At 43.7% G+C, this 20,307-nt stretch overlaps 1 protein-coding gene across 9 annotated transcripts in view; it reads left to right on the top strand.

The window, feature by feature from the left end:
- Window positions 1-20,307, top strand: part of IGF2BP3 (insulin like growth factor 2 mRNA binding protein 3) — a 100,645-nt gene that overhangs the window by 35,549 nt on the left and 44,789 nt on the right. For 6 of the 9 annotated variants that reach the window (XM_020993225.2, XM_078150833.1, XM_020993221.2 and 3 more), the window contains exon 4: window positions 7,063-7,131. The exons of the other annotated variants lie outside the window; for them this stretch is intronic. In XM_020993225.2, the coding sequence (XP_020848884.1) occupies window positions 7,063-7,131 (69 nt within the window). The remainder of the gene's footprint in view (window positions 1-7,062; window positions 7,132-20,307) is intronic. 9 annotated transcript variants of the gene reach the window in all.

Raw genomic sequence — 20,307 nt, 5'->3', positions numbered from 1 at the left:
AATGATTTTCCTCATTTAGATGTCCAGGCAGGGACTGAAATCTTTCTGGTTTAGGTACCACTTTCTGCCTGCTCAAGACACCTACTCTGGGCACAATATATCCTAATTCAATTAAATTCATCAAACAATTATGAAGTCTTTAATGTGCCAGACACTGTGTTTAGACCCTGGGGATTTCAAGAAAAAACAGCAACCCCTGTCCTTGAGGGGCATAATGCGTTACTGGGGAAGACTCCTCCCTCTCCTGTACAACCAAAGTATTTGCAAAGAGGGTGAGAGGATGAACCCCTGGAGGGAAGACGCCAGGGCTTGGAGGGGTGGGGGTCAGGAAAGGCCTCTGAGCTGGGCAGGGGACAAGGAGGGAAGGCATTTCAGATGTTGTCCTTTGAGTTTATTTTATGGGAGCATCTGTGGCTGCCAGAGGAGTTGGTTAAATGTTTCCTGGCACCTTCAGTACATATGGAATGGAGGGTTATGGGAAGACAGCAGGTGTTGCTTTTCTCTGATGCTTACCTCACCTCGAGGCGCCACTAGGGCTCTGCATTTGGCCTGTGTCTGAGGAGGGAAGGGGCCGAGCTTGGGGGGCCCAGAGGAGGGAGCAGCCAAGACTCCTTTTAAAGGAGTGAGAACCAGCGGGCCCCAAACACATGTCTTTTTGGCGCTATCACTTGTCAGGCTCTTGACCGGTCAGCCATTGTAGACATCTCAATCTCTCAGGGGCTTGCCAAGAGTGATATGTGATAGCGCTTTGGGGAGAAATCTATATTGGGTGAGCTACTAATAACTGGGTGACCCAACCATAGGAGACAGTCACCTTCCTACGCCTTCCATTCCCCTCTGATCCTCATGAAAAGCCCTACAGCAACAGCATGCCCTTCAGGCAAGAGATATACCTGGGGTTGTAATAAAATAATTCCAAACCCCTGAGACAGGACTATTCTAGAATGATAATTCTTCATTCTTTGGAGGGTTGTGTGATTTATTCACCCACCCAAAACCTACAATTCTCTAAGGTTGTTTAACCTAGTGGTTAGAGCCCTGAACTTGGAATGTAGGTAGACCAGCATTCAGCTCCCACTCACCCTCACCCCTCCTTCCTAGCCATCTGACGCTGGGCAAGTCACTTCATTCACTTCTTAAAGTTTCAATAATTTTAGGTATTCAATGGGTGTAATAATCTGGCAGTATTTTGTGGGTCTCAACCAAGATGATGCATTTTTTAAAATTGGCAAACCATTTCAATAAGCATTTATTAAGTGCTTGCTATATGCTCTAAAAGGGCAAGTTTTTATTAATTCTTATTTTTAGCAATATTTCTTGCTTTTACATCACCTAAATTCCCCCCTGTATTCTCTTATTACTTCAGGGATTTCATTGATGGGGTAGTCCCTTGATGAAGTTTTAAAAAAAAAAGAGACCCCCCTTTTTGTCCAGGTGAATTTCTGTGCAGATATTGTCTGGTTTCTTTTTTTAAAAAAATCCTGCAATAAGGAAATGTTCTAAGCAGTCTTAGCCTAGAACTTGGTGATCCTCAAACTCTTCCCAATTACAGCGCCCCAGGAAGTCAAGCAAAGGCTAGAGAGAGAGACCCAGTCAGAGAGAAGAGTCAGGTTGCTCTATGCCAAGCCCTCTGCCTCACTTTTTGCTCAGTGCTTTGGCTAGGGCCTGGGGTAAAGAATCGAGGAGAGGGAAAGCCCCCAAGGGCAAAGATGAACAAAAGCGATCCCTGGCCTCTGCTTTTGGAGCAGGGGCAGCCTTGGAGACACCTTTGCCTCCTGGCCTCTGACTGGTGAGCAGACCAGGAATCACTGGGACTTGCCTTGTCTCCAAGGTAGTGTCCTCTTGTTTCTCCTCCTAGGCTGAAGCACTCATAGATGGGCCCTGCCAGGGCCAGGAGTGGAGCCCAGCCTTGAAATGGAAATAGAAAATAGGGGTGTGGTGCAGCTTAGGTTTCTGTCTTTTGGAGGAGAGAAGACTTTCTCAGTATTTGTGGGGAGGCGTTTTGGCTCATGTGTACGGGCCAAATATTTCTCGAAAGATTTTTTCCTTTCCAAATGGGGCATTGGAATGGGAGGGTGCATGTCCATAGAGCAGCTGTCTCCTCTTTGATCTCAAAAAAGTGTCTCCTTTTAGAGACGGGACAGGACCGTGTCTCCCAGGCCATTTTCTGTGCTTGTCCTCGGGACCATGGCTAGTCATGCTTTGGTTCTCTTTATAATCAGGGCGAAAGAAGATGACTGACTTATAGGAAGGCTGGTATATGAGCCACGAGGTGGAAACCTCAGAGTTCTTTGCTTTCTTGAAGGCAAAGAAGTCTTGGCTGAGCTCTCCTCTTGCATGGGGTGTGTGTGTGTGTGTGTGTGTGTGTGTGTGTGTGTGTGTGTGTGTGTGTGTATTAGAGGAAGGTACCCTGCATAGTAAGGCAGGATTTCATGTCTACACCACTTTAAAAAGCTTAACTCACATAGACCCTGCCGCTGTTGGATCTTCTGTGACAGAGCCAGGATCCTAAGCCAAGTCTTTTGACTTTGAATCTTTTGCCCTTGCCCCTGTACCACGCTGCTTCCCAGCTCAAGGGCCCTATTTATGTGTCTTATTTTCAAATATCAGCTGAGCCCTTCCTGAGTCTCTCACTCAGCTTCCTGCTAGGTCACTGCTATAGTAGGGGCCTTATGTTCTGCAATGGAAGGGTATATTTGTTTGGTGTTCTGATAAGGAGGGTCCGTGTTCTTGCAAACAAGAAAGTACCATCTGTCGCACCAGTTTACCTGTTGCTCCAGATGTTAGTGATCAGCTGAATCTTGCCTCCCTGCTTTGGATTCAGCTTTAATATTAACCACGTCCTGGTTAAGATTCCATGGTGAGATGGGAAGCTGTGCTCTGCGTGTGTTCCACCCTGCCTGAGGTGACCCAAGGGGAAACAGATGTAGGAGAGGTTACATTAGCATAGGAGATGGAAAGAGATGGGTCAAGAGGCTTGATTTCTTTGAATTTAATGCAGCAAATGCAGATGCTTATCATCCAGCTGCCTCTCCCACCACATACTCTAGTGGTTTTCCTACCTTTGGGGATTATCTCAAGGCTCAGGACAGATGAGACTAGAACACGAAGCTTTACATCTAAGCAAGGAACGTCTTTGTGTGATGGCTGATTAGTCAGTGCCCAGTCAGGTGTCATCATGGGAGCTGGGTACAGTGGGCAGTGAGTGCCAGATAGAGAGCGAGAGGATTTCAGAGTCCAGTTCTGTTCTCTTGCACCTAGGTGTGACAATGAGTGGTGGCAGGCCTCTTCGTGAGAATTTCCCATGTCCCTTAGGTCATCTGGGAAATGAGCTGGATCAGCTCTCTCTTTTCCTCCCTTCCAGCTCTCAGTCCTGAGATCCAGTAGACCAGGACTTTTTAACATTTTAAATCTTCATTTCCTGGCATCCTTTGGAGCACTTCTCAGAATCATGTTTCTAAATGCAGAAAATAAAATGCATAGGATTACAAAGGAAATCAATAATTTATCAAAATATATTTTTAAAAGGCCATGGACCCCCAGTTAAGAACCCCTGCCTTAGGCTTCTGATGTTTGGCCAGGCTGTTACAAGATCACAGGAAAGAAACCAAGTTATCGAGACTTACTACTGTTCATGGCACATAGTACGTGCTTAAGAAATATTTGATGGGACAACTAAGTGGTGAAGTGAATGGAACAGTTGCTTGGAGCTGAGAAGATCTCAGTTCAAATATAGCCTCAGACACTTATTAGCTGTGTGACCCTGGTCAAGTCACTTCACCCTGTTTGCCTCAGCTTTTCATCTGTAAAATGAGCTGGAGAAGGAAATGGCAAACCATGGTCAAGACAAGTTGAATAGGACTGAAAAACAACCAAAGAAACACTTGATTGAACTATATATGGAAACAACCCCTTCTTTCTCCTTAATCTTTTAGGCTCTGGTCCTTTCTGTCCTGGCTTAGCATAAAGGGGGACAGGGCTAATGTGAAAGTCTTTTTGAAAAAAAAATTATCATCATTAGCATTGATCACAATCTTTTTCCATCTTGTGAAACAAAACAAAACTGAGCTGGTCCATGAGTTCCTGTGCACCCAAGTCAATTTCTTTAGATATCTCACCCCCCCACCCCAATTAAAATTCTAATGAACAAATTAAAGTGATTACATCCTTGGGAGCATGTCATCCTTCTTAAGGTGACTTCCCTATATAATTGGAAGACATAAGATTCCTATCATTTGCTTGAACTCTTTGAAATCGACTCTCCCCAAATTTAGGGTACATAGGATATACCTGAATTTTCATTTCTTATCTATGTTAATGTTAAGATATCGTTGTCTCTTCCTGCCAAGGTTTCTATCGTTCTGCCTTAACAACCAGGTTTTCTTTTAATTTGGACCAAAATCAGGTCTAAAGAATCAGGCCCATCATGGCTTCCTTTACTTTTTCCAAGGATGACATTATCATTAAAGCAAGTCAAGAATGTATTAGTTGCTCTGCTTTTGAGAGAGAGGGAGGGAGAAAGATGGAGAGGGAAGGGGCAGGGCTCTTGCAGTTGTCTAAAGGGTTGAAGTTTCTCTTCACTGCTATAGCATACCTCTCCATTAGCTTTGGGATTAGATTCCTGAACTCATCATTTGTTTCTTCTGACTTGGTGGGCTGTATCTGACTCAGCCCTTTGATAGTGTTTTCATCCTCACCCAAATGCATCCCTCGTGGATTTTCTCCCAGGAACATATTTTCTTGATAAACAATGCTACTTTACTATCTTTTAAAAAATCGAATCTGTACCTTTTGAATGAGGTAATTATCCATTGTCATTGATCTCTTTCCACTTCCCTTGATTCTTCCTGCTGGGCACATTTGTGTGTAGACCATGAGTAGCATTTCTCTTCTCCTTAAATATTCCTTACAAATTACTAGAAGAAGATTCTCTGGTACCTATTCTTCACTGACAGGCTCTAGTGGAAGTAGAAAACATGGCCCTGAGTTCTCCTTCCACCATTTATTTACTCTGCTTAACCTAGAGTTTGAACATTCATAGTTCTTTCTTTGCAATGGAAGAAACTCAAACATAGCATAACCTGCAGGTCACTGGGACATTCCCCTCACCTTCATATTTAACACAAACTCTCCCAGTCCTTTTCTCCCTTTATCAAGTTGTTTCAGTTTGTAATTGGCATATTCCTGTCATCTCCCCCAGTTCAAACAGTAAATTCAAATAGCATCTGTTGAGCACCTACTAATAGCCCAATAAGGTGCTAGCCATAGGGGGAAGGTGTAAACTGGCCTTGCCTTTAATTCTCACTTCTTTGGAAGCAGCCTGGCTCTTCTTTCCTCTTTTCATCTGTTTCTACATCTCTAATGTCCTTGCAAAGTCTTCCACTTGCATTGTACACAAGCCTAACTTTGCACAAGGGCTAGTCCCAGGATTTTGTGTTAGTCATGCATTTCTGTGTTCTTGAGTCCTAAAGTCCACAGACTTGTCATGTTTTACTCATAAAACTGAGATAAGGACTGTATTCTGAGAATTGTGTTAATGTGTCACCGTGGCAGGTAAATGTTATCAGAACAACACCTTTCAAAGATTTGTGAGGACTTGGAACAGGCCAGCCATCTGTATGCCCAGGGACCTTATGTGCTTTTTGTTTTAAGTAGGAAAAAAAAATCATCAGGACTCAAGTATCTTTCTAACTTCTATCAATGCTTTTTCCATGATTCTTATTCTTAGCCTCAAGGCAGAACTCAAATAAAACCAGCTGATCAATCAGATCAGCGGATGCTTATTAAGTATTTCCCATGCAGAAGGCTCTTTGGGTGAGAAGATGTACATGAAGAATTGATGCTGAGCTCATTTTTTCTTCCCCACCCACTATCCTGCTGCTTCTGGCTTCCCCATTCCACTAATGATGCCATTATTCCAGCTGTCACCCAGGCTCAGAACTTATTCATTTTTGACTCCCCCTTTTCTTTGACCCACGCCCATTCAGTTCCCAATTACTGCTGATTCTTTTTTTCTCTTTCCATTCCCACCACCATGGGACTAACTTCTCCCCAAGACTCTTGCAGCAGCAGTGATCTTTTTGCTTCCCATCTCTGCTTCCTCCAGTCTCTTCTAAATGTTGCTGCCTAACTTCCTAACATCCTGGGCTGCTAATGCCAGTTGCCTGCTCAGGCATATTCAGCATTTCCTTGTTTCCTGCAGAATTGTCAGACTTCTTAGCTGCATGTAAGGCCCTCTACCCCAGGACTTCAACATCCCTTTTCCTCTCTACCCCACCTCTTTGCCACAATGACCCTTCTATCCTGTGATTTCAGCTCATTTTGCCCCTCCTAGGCTTAAATATTCTGCTTGGTAGGGTGCATTTTGGGTTCCTGTCTTCCCTCTTATAGCACATAAGTTTCCTAAGGGCATATAGTAGGAGCTTAATAAATGTAGGTTGAGTCAAGTAATGGAAGCTAATAGAACATAAGGCCAGAAATGGTAGGATAGGTCCAGAACGCCATGAAAGCTTGTGGATTTTACATATTAGGAGCCACGGAAGGATTTTGAGCAGCCAAGTGCCTAAGGAAGGTGAATCTGATTACAGAAAGGAGGATAGTTCTGGAAGGGAAGAGACCAGTGCAGTGTTATTACTTCAGTAGTATCAACATGGGCTCAAAAGCGTAGGGTGGTAGCTTTGGGAATGGAAGGAGAAGGGAATGATGCAGTCAACTTTAAAAGAAGGATGAACAATTTTTGTGCTTGATTGGACATGAAATGTGAAGGGGACTCAAAGATGTCTGTGGTTTTGGACTTGGAAAATAACCATGTCAGAAACCAGACCAGAATGTCCTCCTACCCCTCTGTTGTCCATAATAGAAAATGTGTGTGTGTATGTGTGCATGCGTGTGTGTGTGTGGAGGGGGAGGGGGTGTATGTGTTTTTATGACATTTGTTGACTGAAGTTTTATGTGGTATTCCTTCTCATAATGGGTGATTTGAACCTTTTTATATTTCACTTTGATTGAAAGAATAAAAATAATCGCAAGCCTTCCACTAAGTTGCATTTTACTTGTGTGTAGCTGACGGTTGATTTGTACTGTGGGCCCTTGTCCCTTGGTACACAAGTTGTCTTCATCCCTTGCTGGAAGGTAAGTGATTAAGATGAATTGTGAACCCTTTGGATGTGTTTCTGCCACAATAGACTAACGATGCTAAGTGTTAGCTTGGTTTTGCTATAATAGGTGATGGGGCTCTGTGTGTGTGTGTGTGTGTGTGTGTGTGTGTGTGTGTGTGTGTGTGTGTGTGTGTGTGTGTGTGAGATGCACCAGGAGGAGAGGCAGGACATCGAAGGACCTGGAAAGATACTTGGGCCTCCCTCCCACTTGGGCTTTTCCTACTCATTCCCTTTTACCTATGTCTGGAAGAGTAAGTGAGAGCCCTGGTTAGCTGGCCTTTGAGGGCCCTGCCCAGTCAGCTGTAAATCTAGGACCCTATGAAATGGCTGGACAGAGATTTCCAAAGCTGGTCTTCATTGCTGGCCTCTACCTTCTGCTTTGGGTTATGTTATCTGACCACCATTGATAAGCTGAGCAAGAGGCCTAGAAAGTACATGGTGATGACTTCAATGTTTTTCTGACTTCTTTGACAAAGAAGATAGGAAATCCCTAGTCATAAGATTTATTTACTTATAATTAGAAATCTCATAACAGTCCTCAAAGCTTTTTGTTCACAGCCTTAGTGGCAGCAAATGCAATTGAAAGGAATAAGGGACCTTCACAGTGGCTGGAGGTTATTTTTTTTTTCCTTTCCAGCTCTGTTTATGCAGAACTGAATGGCTTATTGTACCTTATCCACGACCAAATCTTAATATTTAGAGATTTCCTTCATGGGCAGGAGATAAGAGAGAAGAGAAGGAAAAACCTTCTACCTGTAATAGAAGGCTAGATTTCATTTCCGTGGGACTCATCCTCCTGAAAGCCAAGTGAATTCCTTTGTGTGCATTTCATGCCTCACTGGCTCCCTGTCCTCAACTTTCAGGAGACTTCGATATCCTGTGGTTCTCAGCTCTCCTCTTCTCCCTCCTCCTCTTCCTCTTGGCTCATTTGTGTGAAAGCAAGTTGTACCTAGTACCCAGAATGTTGTTGTGCTCGCAAACAATGATTCAACCAAAGCTGGGGCTCAAACATCCTGCTTTCTTTAGGATGGAGTAGCTAAAATCCAGTTTTGGTTTGAGTTTGGGAGGGGCTTTGGTGACCTAGTGATGCCATGGCTGGTTTCCTGCTTCAGAACATTTACGATCATGCTGGGTTTGATTTGCCAGGAGCTTATTTAAAATAATTGGGCATGGGATTCTTCATTTCAATCTTGGGAATTTGGAAACTTTGATAGCTTGCTTTCAATTCAGTGATATTTAATCTAGGGGTCCTCAGTCCAATGCATTTCTTCCAGTGAAGGTCTCCAGAATGTTATTTGGACCTTTAATGGGATATAACAAAGCCCAGTGCAATGAATACTTTTTCTCGGCCCTGTCCCTTTGCACATGCCTGGAATGCCTCCCTTCCTCAATGGTACCATTTGGGGTCTTTTTAGGCCTTGTTTTTCCTGCTCTCCTTAATTAGAAGTGAGTGATCAGTTGCTGGGAAATGGTTAGGCAAAGAGTCATTTTCCCTGGGCAGATGTAGGGTTTTATCAAGCTTTCTGGATGAGGTTGACCCCTCATAAGGATGATTCCTTGGGAAATCTTCCCTCTAGTCCTAGTTGTTTTCCCCCCACCTCTTATTTACAAAATCAGTAGAGATTCATCTCCCCCAGTGATTGATTAGCTCAAGGAATAAAGGCATTTGCTGTCTCTTGCTTGTAAACCAGAATATGTATGACTAGCAAACATAGGGCTTGCGTTGGAGAACCCTCCAAGTTCTAGGTCCTCTTGGCCAAGAAAACAGTGAAGGAACTCATCTCTAGTAAGGCTTTTTGACTGGTTAAAAAAAAGACTCCCCCTTTGAGGGGCTGAATCAGATTATCTATTCTAGAAGGGCTACATTGCCCGGACCGATTTCCTTTCCCTAAATGGAAGGCATACTTTAAGGTTGGTTTGCCAAGGGTTATTCTGCATACATACAAATGGATGGAAAATTACTGGAAGAAAATGACCACCTCAGTTTTTAGAGTATAAGGGGAGGGGGAGGAGAATCAGGGTTGCAAATTAGCAGGATTTAAGCCTCTGAAAGTCACTTTAATTATAAGTGAGATACAGCCGGTTTTCACTGTTAATCTGTAGCGTGATTATCTTGCTTTTTGAAAGGCAGGGCCAGCATGACAGAGACCATGCTAAGTCTCCCGTGTTCCATGCTCTTTGGTTCCTGTGTTAGTGGGGGAGGGTGTGGATGTGAATGGAAACCTGGCCCTCAGCCACAGATCTGGAAATGAATTGGCTAGGTTTGGAGCAAAGCTGGTAGGCCCTCAAGATGGCTGGAACCACTTTGTCTCAGATCACTTGAAATGGTCCCTATTCATAAGTGTGTGTCACTCAGCCTCATACATAGGCTGGCTTTCCGGTTGTGTGTTCTTGAAGACTCGAGTAATAGCTAAATATTAGAAACCTAATGCACTAAATGCAATTTAAATTCTAGTTGGCCAAGTGCTAAACATCCCAGTCACAGAGAGGACCAATCCTTCAAGATGCTGTGCCTTGAGAAAGGCTAGCTAGAGTTGGAGGACTTGGGTTCAAATCTGTCACTTCCCTTGTATGAACCTCTGTTTCCTCATCTCAAAGACCTGAGGTCTCTTCCAGATTAAAATTGATTACTCCCTTTTCCAGCCCTTCCACTGGTCTTGGCCACCTCTGTCTTTCAAACCTGATCCTAGTATGACAGGAACACAGATCTAGGGCTGGAAGGGCCCTTAGAAGTCATGTGGTCCCTCCTCTTCATTTTACAAATGAGGAAACTGAGCCTCAGGGGAAATGATTAACCCAAGGTCACACAGGTAATAAGCAGAGGATTCAAACCCAGGGCATCTTGGCTCTAAATTCAGGGCTCTTTTTTTTCTCCTTCCTTCCTTTTTGCTCTTCTTTCTTCCTTTTCCCCCTCCTTTCCCTCTTTCCTTCCTTCCTCCCTTCCTTCCCTCCTGTCCTCTCTAACTCTCCTCCCTTTCTCCTTCCTTCCCCTCCATTTTCTCTCCCCTTCTCTCTTCTTTCTCTTTCTTCCTTTTCCCTTTCTCTTTCTTCTTCTCTCTTCTCTCCTTTTCCTCCTTACCTCCCTATTACATCAGATGACTCTAAAATCCTTTCCGGCTTTAAATCTACCTGTGTTTGATATTATTTTACGTATAATATTCTATGAACTGAGGTCCTCTTCATCTCTGGTATTTTTTGATTGTGTAAGGTCATACATAATGACCTTATATATGCTAATTGATGTTAGTTTAGGAAAAACTATTTTAAATAGAAAGTCACTGTCCATTGGTGCCTAACTATTGCTATGACAGGAGTCAGGGGTGCTCAGGACTCTCCAGCAGCGAGTACACTTCTCCTGGCAGATGGTTTAATTTTTAGATCTTAAAAACAAACATTATTGTCCTTCCCTTCCCAGGAAATGGTTCCTCTGTTTTTTAAAATCTGTTTTGGGGATAGGAATGGAAAAGCCCTCATCTGCCCCAGGCCACTGGGGGTCGTTGTCGGAGCAGGAATGAGCACAAAAAACTCTCCACTCCCAGCCCCTAACTGCTCCAGTGACTGGTTGTTGGAGCTGTTTCTTAATGGGGCCAATGGAAATTTTGGCATGAACTTGATTCGGTCCTTCAATTAAGCTTGTTTACGGTGGCTGCTTCCAATGGGAAATGAGGAGTGTTCTGGAAGTTATATATCCCTGATCTATTCCAATCCTGCCTCGGTTACTTATATTAAAGACTACTCCTAAAATAATTGGAAACAGATTGGCTTAAACCATGTGAGCGTATTATTATTGGAAGCTACATTTAGATTTCTTAACATAATAATGTACCTTACAGTTGATTTTTCCATTCGGGGAAGCTCCATTTCTGAAGGCAAATCCAAAGTTTCCAAATGTTAGTATTTTGGCAATGAACACAATTGGGAAAGTGGCTGCTAGGACTTAGAAGAAATGAAGACTTTTTTCTTTGCTTTTGATTTCCAGGGCTATTGAGAGATTGCTGAGGCTGCTAGTTAGCAGGGGCTTCTCTCCCTCATACAGTTTGTTCCCTTCTCTCAGGAAATAGGCCTCAGAACCTGGGTCCTCTCTTGTGCTCCTCCATAAGAGAAGTATTTAATGCAACCTTAGGCTGTGCAACAGAAAGGGCTGTTCCGATGTTCTGAATCAGCTTCACCCAAATCTAGCACTTTTGGGAAAAGTCCCTTGATGTTTACATAGCCCATTATATGTAGGCACTAGGCTATGGATAAAAATATGGAAAATGAGTCTCTACTCTCACAGGGACTTGACATTCTACTGGTCTGGGGTAAGAGTATGTTAAACGTATCTCCAGAAGGTTCATCTAAGAGCTCCAGTCATTTTGGGGTTTTGAGAAGGGAGAACTAGCATATAGAAGTAGGAGAAATTGGAAAAGGTGTTGGGAGGAAGTGGCCCTAACGCTCAGCTTTGAAGAAACCTAAGGAGGGCATTACAGACAAAGAGAGACCATCTGAGTATAGGCATGGGGATGGGAGATGGAACATCACTCACCCCCATGAACTGGGCAGTCTTGTCTAGTGGCTTTGATGAGTGACACTTCCAGGGTTAAGCCATCTGGCTTCCTGAGCCAGGTAATCAGGACAACTTCTAAGCTACTCTCAGATGATGAGGTAAGATTATTAGGAAGGAGATCCTAGAATATCTCTAGCCATGGATGTTGGGCTCTTTTTGGAACAGCTTGGTCAGGCTTACTTTGTTCTCTAAGTGAATAACCAAGAAGCCAAGCAGCTGGTGGATGAGAAGCCAACAGGTAGGAAGAAGACAGGGAAGAAGTAGGATGTGGGGATCTAAGGTCCCTTCTGGCTCTAAATGCTATGAGATCATAGAATCATAGGATCATAGATCTAGAGCTGGAAGGGACCTTGGAGACCACTTGGTCCACGAGAGTGTTCCGAACCACTGTGGTTCCGAACTGAGCTTTTGAGGGATAGCAGTAGACAGGTTAACTTGTTCTAGAGCTGTGAAGACTGATGGGTGAGTCATCTTGTGCAACTAAGATTTTCTTCCAACTCCAAGTCCAAGGCCACCATGAAAAGAAAGAAGTATTTGCAAGTTAGGGCTGAAGCCTGAAGTCCTGAGGACAATTTTTTTTTAATGGTATGGCCAGTGTGGAAGGAATGTTGGCCTTGCATTTGTCTCTTCAGCTATACCTACAAGCAAGCAGTGGTTACAACCAGTAGTCTTGTGTTCAAATGCAAAGAATAGTGAGAGTTTAACCAAGCCCTTGCTTTTGTTATTGTGGGCGCTTCCTTCCCACATGGGTCCATGGTGTTTCCTAGGACAGGGTAAATCAGTAGCTTTAAAGAACTTGGCCGATGGAGCCACCATCTTGACTTGTGACCCATGTGTGCCAAATTATCTTGGCTCTTTCTGTACATGGGCAACCTGGTTGCCTAATGTCAGCCATACCCTTAGCCACAAGAGGAGCCAGTGAGATGAGTGTATTGCCTATCTTTGGGCACTTCAAGGGACTTCATTGGCCCTGTGACCTGTCTATGACTCAGGGTGTCTTGAAGAGTTATTGGGCATAGCAGAAAAAAAATAGACAACTTCAATTACATGACATGGAAAAACTTTTGCAAGAGAGTTGCTGTGGCTGAAGATCTCCCTCCTGTCATCCCAAAAGCTGGTCTGGTGAGGCTGGATGAGGCTCTCTTGGGTGTGCCTACAAAACTTGGCCATGTCCACTGGGCTAAAAGTTCGGCCCTCCCAGTTGTCATCTCCAAGCCGTGGCCTTCTGGGGATCAAAGGAGTGGTTGATGAGATGTTAAATAACCTGTTGACTCTCTTCCCTACTCCTTGTTCTCCCGAGGGCAACTTTTCCCTTTAATCTTCATCCTTGGCCTCTCATTGAAGAACCCAAGTCCTGGAAATCACCGCCTGGGCTCACGCTCGATGAAGATCATTTGGTTTTGACTTCTTTGACATTGCCAGATTTTTAACTGGAACCATCTTGGAAGTCTGAAATTGAAGTTGAAGTTGGAGATGATCCTGCTTCATGGAAGTCACAGAAAAAGAAAAATTAGAAGTCAAGACCAAGATGATATTTTGCCCCAGAACAAAATGTTTTTCACGTTTTACATTTTTTAGCAGCTGGAAAAAATTTGTTGGAGGGAAGGAACGGAAAGCTCCTGTGTGCTTGGACACTGAAATTTTTTCCTGGCCCCTCAAAGGGTCCAGAAAATCTTGTTCTAATTTCTATTAATATTCATGGCTTTAGGTAAGACAAATGATTCACAAATAGACTAATTTGTTAAAGTGCTAAATGTGCATATCTTGACTACATCAGTAACTATGCTTAAATATTTTCTGTAGTTGGGCAGGGAGTTGGAAAGTGAATGAAAAGTGTGTCCAATGTCTCTCCAGGGAGCTGTTGGTTTTAACTTCTTTCTTTATTCCCAGATCTGGGCAGAAGGCTTTTGTAATGGACATGCTTGGTAGGCTTCTTCCTTTTGGGAAGAATAAGTGTTTTAGGTGAAACCAATATGGTGTCATTTTAAACAAAAATAGAACTCCAGTGTATAGAGTGCTCTGAGATTTAGGCATAGCCAAGATAATGTTCATTTTACAGATAAGCAAACTGAGGCCTAAAGAGGATTGAGGGACTCCCTCCCATAACCCTGTTGTATCTATTCTGTGTATAGTTCCCTCTGCACTGGTTCTCTCTCTCACTAGACTATAAGCTCCTTAGGGACAGGGACTGTTTCTCCTCTGTCTTAGTATTCTCAGGACCCAGCACAGTGCCAGGAACAGAGAAAACCTGCTTCAGTAAAGGCAGGTTGAGGTCACACAGCTAGTCAGCGTTGGAGGCTCAGAATGCAAACCAGGTCTCACTGACTTGGAGTCCTGTTCCCTTTGTGTGGCCCCAGGGTGTTTCAATGAAAGCTACTCTAAGTGGATGAGAGAAGTTAGGGAGAGGGAGGGGGAAATCTCAGGGTGAGGAAAATTCAGATGTGGAAAGGAGTTAAAGTCTGTTGACTCGAGTCACCTGGATAAAGGAACTTGATAAAAGTTACCCTGGGAGGATCACAGATTTAGGGCTGCAAGGGACCTTAGAGGGCCTTTCGTTCAGTCCCTCTTTTCCCTTTCTTTTTTTTTAAAACACAACTAGAAAATAGGTTCAGCAGAGCTACTGGCCATGTGTGGAGTCAACTGGTTATTAAATGACAGAGCAAGGGATTTGAAGGCAGCTCTTCAGACCCTTAAGACTGGCCTTCTTGACTCTACTATGCTGACTGACTGAATCTGAGGAACAACATTGAGCTGGTTTATAATAGGGTTTGACAAAATTAATCTCTGGGCATCTGTCTGTTTAGAAGTGAGTGAAAAGTGAGGAAATTTAATAAGGGTAGAAGTCCAGATTGCAATCATTTTCATGAGACTCCCATGCTTCTGTAATTCTTTTGGATGATTTTGGGTAGGTATTGTGCAGCTGGATATCTAGGGATATCCTGGTACTCCCAGACAGGCTGCTCATTTGCATGTTGGCATTTGGAAGCTGCCTTAGTGTAGAGAGAATCTTGAATAGGGACTCAGAAGAAAACAAATGAGCAAACAACAAAAAACCCATCTCCTATTAGGATCCCGAAGTTTTAACCTGAGTGAACTTCACTTTCAGTTTTTAATCCATTGTTAACTCATTTTTATTTTAAATACTTTCCCCCCTGCATTTTGCAGAATAACACCAATTCTCTGACTGCAGAGTCAGAAGCATTTTGGTAGGCTCCAAAGCAACGGCCTGTAGCCCCGCAACCAGAAGGAAGGCTCAATGAGGAGGCTGTTCTGTTAACTGGAAGGAAGTATTGTTGTTCAGTCGTGTTCGACTCTGTGACCCCATGGACTGTACTGGAAAGAAGTAGGGGCTTTTAAAAAATCCATTCAGGCTATTGGTGAACCAAGGTTCTGATTAGAAGTCTAAAGAGCCCCCCCCCCTTCCTAGTGCAGAAGGGCTTGGCCAGAGTCCCTACCTCATTTGTCAGCTAGTCAGTCTGTCTCTCTCTGTCTCTGTTTGTCTGTCTCTTTTTTCTTTCTCTCTTTCCCCCCTCCTTCTTTCTCTTTTCTTTGTCTCCGCTTTTCTCCTCCTCGCTTAGTCAACACTGCCTTTCTTACTTCTCAATGTCTCTTATTGAGAGCTCCTCAGAAATCAGAGTGGGACAAAGGTGTAGGCATGGTGTGCCTACAGGCAGGGGTGCAGAGCCAAGCTTTCTGGGGAGGGCAATCTGCTTGAAGATATAGTACACAGAAATCCATTTGGTTTAAGCATGGGTGGGGGCTGCGTGCTCCCTCAGACTGGCTTGGGATCAGGCCAAGCTTGCCTTTCTCTTGCATTCACTCTTGCTACCCAGACCTGTGCCCTACTTGGGTGGTTTTCTTCAATTCTATCTTTCTTTTGAGGTGTTTAACCTATTCTGGCAAGAAGATGAATGTTTTCCTAGAAATATGAGGAAACAGATAGCATTGTGTTATCCCCCCCCCAGCCGCTTACAGCTTCTATGTTTCCCATTCCCGCCCTGCCCTCAGAATCCAAGCTCATACCACCCCAAATCTACAAATTCCTTATAAGGATGATTTATGAGATTGGCAGACAACCAAGTCCAAGAGAAAACATCAAGATTGTGTATCTGAGCAGTGTAAATCATTGTAGCATTAACCAACAGAGATATTGGTGAGTAAATAAATCTCCAATCTTAGGCCTACTCCAACACACTCTCCTATTTCAGCTGGTGCTGGTCTTGTGTTAATGAGACCCAGTGTACATGTTCCATGACTGGCTCAGCGGGCTAACCTAGCACCAAAAAAAGGGGCGGGCTCCTAACACCAGCCCCTAGCTGTTAAATGAAGGAAGTCATTTTGAACACATGTCCTTGTTCACCAGGTGAACATGTTGCAAAAGAGGTCCGACTTAGCAAGACTCTGCTTTCTACCCAAAGACCAAGTCAAACCACCTGTTGCTAAAGTCTGGAACAGTCCAAGGAGGTCTTGAATTTGACATGATGCCATACTAGCCTAGCCTGGAGGGCAGCTGAGAAAGGTCAAGACTAGGAATGTAGATAGAGGAGTCATTTTCATGGAAGTGATATGCTAGGAGACTGAATAGAGTCCCTTGAGAGAAGAAAAATGGGGTTGGGGAATGGAGGGCTATATAGACCCAAGAAACCACCGTACCTGGCTGGAAAAAAGGAAGGAAAGTCAGCAAAAGACAGAGAAGTGGGAGTTTAGGTAGGAGGGGGCTTTATGTCAGGTGATGTTGTTGAGCTAGTAAAATAGAATTCCAGTTTCAGGCTTCAAGAAGATACTAAGTGTCATGGAAATTCTTGGTTGGGCAAACATTTTTTCCCTTGTTCTCTACCTAAAGAGTAGGAGAACTGGCTCCCCTGTGCTCCCTTTCCTGTATATTGAACCCGTTGCGCCCAAGCAGAAACCCCTTTTTAGTATTTTTGAAAAATGTTTTTTTTGATTAACAAACATTTTCTTCCATCCCTCTTTCTCTCCTCCTCCCTCCATTTACAAAGGATTTTTCACAATCTTTGTAACCAATATGCAAAGCCAAGCAAGACAAATTACCACACTGGCCATGTCCAAACATGTATGTTTCATTCTATATGGTGAGTCCATCACTTCTTTGACAGTGGGGAGCATTTTCTTTATTCTTTCTGACTTTGATTTATGATACATTTTCTAGAATAAACAAGTAATGTCAGGCATGTTTCACCCAAAAGTTATGCCCCTAACCCAACTGAGCAAGACATGTATGCGTAGTTTTAACATTGGTGTTATGGACCAGCAGATGTTAATATCTTGCCTAGACAGCTTGTGGACTGAATATGTTATCAATGGGGTTATAGGATTTTGTATAAGAAGCAATCCCAGGGACCCCAGGAGCAGTTGTAGCAACAGCACGGGCCGGAGAAAATGGCTGTCCTCCAACTTGTCAGTTTCCCCTAAATACATCCTCCTGGGGACATTTTGAAAGCAACTGGCAGGTGTGACTGCTTCTTGCTTGCCTAACCTCACAAGCTCTCTATTTATTAAGCATAGATAGCTACATAAAGAAGTGGAAATATACCAGGATGCTGCTGCCTTTCATGTGTTTTGCTATAGCTTGGTGGAATTCCAGTGGGGAGGTGGGTTACAGATCGGTAGTAACAGGTTTGTATATGTCCTTGTTTGAAAATGACACCCCTCAAAGGGCCAGTCTGTCTCTTGGATGTCCCCATGCCCAGGTAGCCTTAAAAAAAAAAGAACCTAGCAACAAGAGTGGGGTGGGGTGTGGGAAACAGCACCCACAGTTGTTGTGATTTTTGTCTCTATTCCATTGACTTCCCAAACTCCTGCCCAAGTCCTAGGAAAGGGCAGTGCTGCTCACTCCCCTGAGCTGGGGTGATAAGTGCAGCAGCTGGCTGTCGCCTGTTCACCCAGTTGGTAGTTCTCTCCATTATATTATCACCAGATCATCTGTGGCATCTACAGAGAAAGGCATGGGCAGGTAACTGGAAAGTGCCTGTTGGATTCTGCAAACTTCGATGATTTGAAAGCAGGCTGATACGAGACTGGAGGGAAGGGATTGATCTTTGGCCTCAAATCCTTTGTTTTTTGGGGAATGTTTTGGATGAAGCCAGTGCCTTCAAGGGTGGGGAAATGTCATCTAGTTCCAGATTTTTGTCAGTCTTTTTTTTTTTTAAAGGGGGTAGGTTAGACTGAAGAGTATTTAAGGGGTAGTCAGAAGATTGAAGTTCTGGCTGACTCTGACCGATGGCGTGTTAATCTGTCCTGTTCCTCAGATATTTTAAAATTCTTATGACTTGGGTTTGGGAGTGAATGGGAAACATATCATTATTGGAGTCCTAATCTGTTATTGTTAGCCATCTTCCTTAACTTCTTGGGTTGTTTTTTGTTGTTCCATTTCCACCTTTCACTTTTCTATGGAACTTACCCAGGTCATATAGTATGCAGTGACAGAACAAAGTGAAATTATATCCAGACATCTTATTTCTCCTTTCTTAAATCACTTAGTAACTTCTCAAGAGGGAGACACAGTAGCCCTGGCAGGTGATTTTGAGGTTTGCAAGTATGAAAAGCGATTTTTACATTTTAGGATTTCCTTTTAAGTCTTGTTCACATTTGGAAGCGAATCATTCTTTAGCCTTGTAGAAGAAAGACTGCAGATGCTGGGCCCCCTGAGTCTCCCATTAGGCTCTATTTGTATGGGGGAGAATCTGCCTCCCATTTCAGAGGAAGCAATGAAGAGCCCCAGTTAGGAGACTTTGCAAAGTACTAGCCCGTTCTTGGTGTGGAGGAGAGGGGGGATGGGAGACTTGGCCAGGTGCAAGAAAGTATTGTGTAGGCTTTCCCTACAAAATCCTATAGCCCTTTTTGCTAGCTAGGAAAACAACAACAACAAACTTTGTCTAGAGAAACCTGGCAGCATAGTTGCTGTTTGCAAATCAGGGAGGAAAACCATATTGTGACAGTTCTTGATTCTCCCCCCGCCCCATCTGCAAACCTGCTAGAAGGCAGGTTTGGGAGTGGAAAGAGAAGTTACTAGGGAAGAGAGGGAAACACGCTGAGTAATTTTCTCCTTTAAGCCTTGACATATCACAAATCATCTTTTCAGGAGAATATCAAACTGGCCTGTGAGTCAAGTTAATTTCCTCCTAAACTATTAGCCTTGGACTGAGATTGACAAGGGGGTCTGTGGAAGATTCATCAGCTCTGCTAGAAGAAAGGTTTCAAAAACTCCTATCATTGAAATTCATGGTCTTATGGCTTTGAAATTAATCCAGGTTCCCTTGGTATCTCAGTTGTTGTAGCACCAAATATATTTGTCCCATGAATGATGTAATATAATACAAAGCTGCCTTCCCCTGACCAAAGCATGGCCTGTTTGGAAACTGTAGTCTAGCAGACAGATCCCAAAGGGTAAATCTTCCCTTAGCCCGTCTAGTTTTCAGCAATTTAATAAATATGGTGTAGAAGATAGCCTAGGCTTTCCCTGCGACAATGTATCTTATTAGCCTACCCTGACATGGCCATTAAGCAGGAAGAAATCTGTGTATCTGTATGGATAAGGACTAGACCTACTACGGTTTATTTATTTTCATTTCAAGCTAGCACCTTCCCTGCAAGTCTTAGAAAATTATCCGGAACATTCAGGTTGAGTGACTTGCCCAGGGACACACAATATGTGTCAGAGGCAGGATTTGAACCCAGGTCCTGACTCTAAGGCATTGGCTCTCTAGCCCCATCATACCTCACATATATGTATCAGTAGAAATAGAGCTTTGGCTCCCCTTCTCCCACCCCACCTTTCCCCCAAATACCAATTGCCAGATGGCAAGAGCAAGCTGCCAACAGCCTCATTTTCATCTCTTTCCCAACCGGTTTGAATAGGGGTTCCCTCCCTAGGCAGATCTGCCGGTGGATATTGAAGCATTCCCTGGCTGGTCTCCAGGCCAACCATCCCTCCTTTCCCGGTGGCTTGCAGGGCTATTCTCAGTGGGGAGGGGCCCATCTCTTGCAGCGTCAGCGAGATCTGAGGGCTCCACACCCAGATCATAAGACTTTTTGGAAATCCAGAGTGGCTCCTCCTGGAAAGGGTTGAGGGGACCCCTTGTAATTGAAGCTTGGGTTTAGGATTAAAAATTCAAGAGGTGGGGCTGGCCCCACCTAAGGGAGGAAGGCACCAGGAACATTTTCCTTGGATTCCTGGCGTGTTGTTGTGAGTTAGAGACCTGCTGGTATCTAAGCTTCCTCCATGGTAATACTCAAATTAGGGTGGAATTTAAACCCTTGGCCCATTTGGGGGAGTTTTCTAGCCATTAAGGCAAGGTGTGGGCTTAAGCTTTTGTTCTTTTAAACAGAAAAAGTTGCAGCCCTTTAAAAAGATGTGTTGAAATGTTTGCTTCTCCTTATGCCCTTGCCTTGCATGTCTGTGATCCTAATAAGAAGTAGAGTATTGCTCTCTTCTGGTACAAAAAGTCAAGATGGTAAGCTGTTAGAGAAGAGTTTACTATTTTACAGTGTATATCTAGGAACACTAGCTGTATTTTCAAAAGGACATTTTTCCTCTAGCCAAGTATCTGGATTTTGGTGCCCATATTTACTAGAGGGAATAGT

This window comes from Phascolarctos cinereus, unplaced genomic scaffold, assembly GCF_003287225.1.
Source record: "Phascolarctos cinereus isolate Bilbo 61053 unplaced genomic scaffold, phaCin_HiC Scaffold_1;HRSCAF=81, whole genome shotgun sequence".
Taxonomy (NCBI): domain Eukaryota; kingdom Metazoa; phylum Chordata; class Mammalia; order Diprotodontia; family Phascolarctidae; genus Phascolarctos; species Phascolarctos cinereus.
The sequence above is the reverse complement of the archived record's forward strand: the minus strand, read 5'-3'. Positions and strand labels throughout refer to the sequence as shown.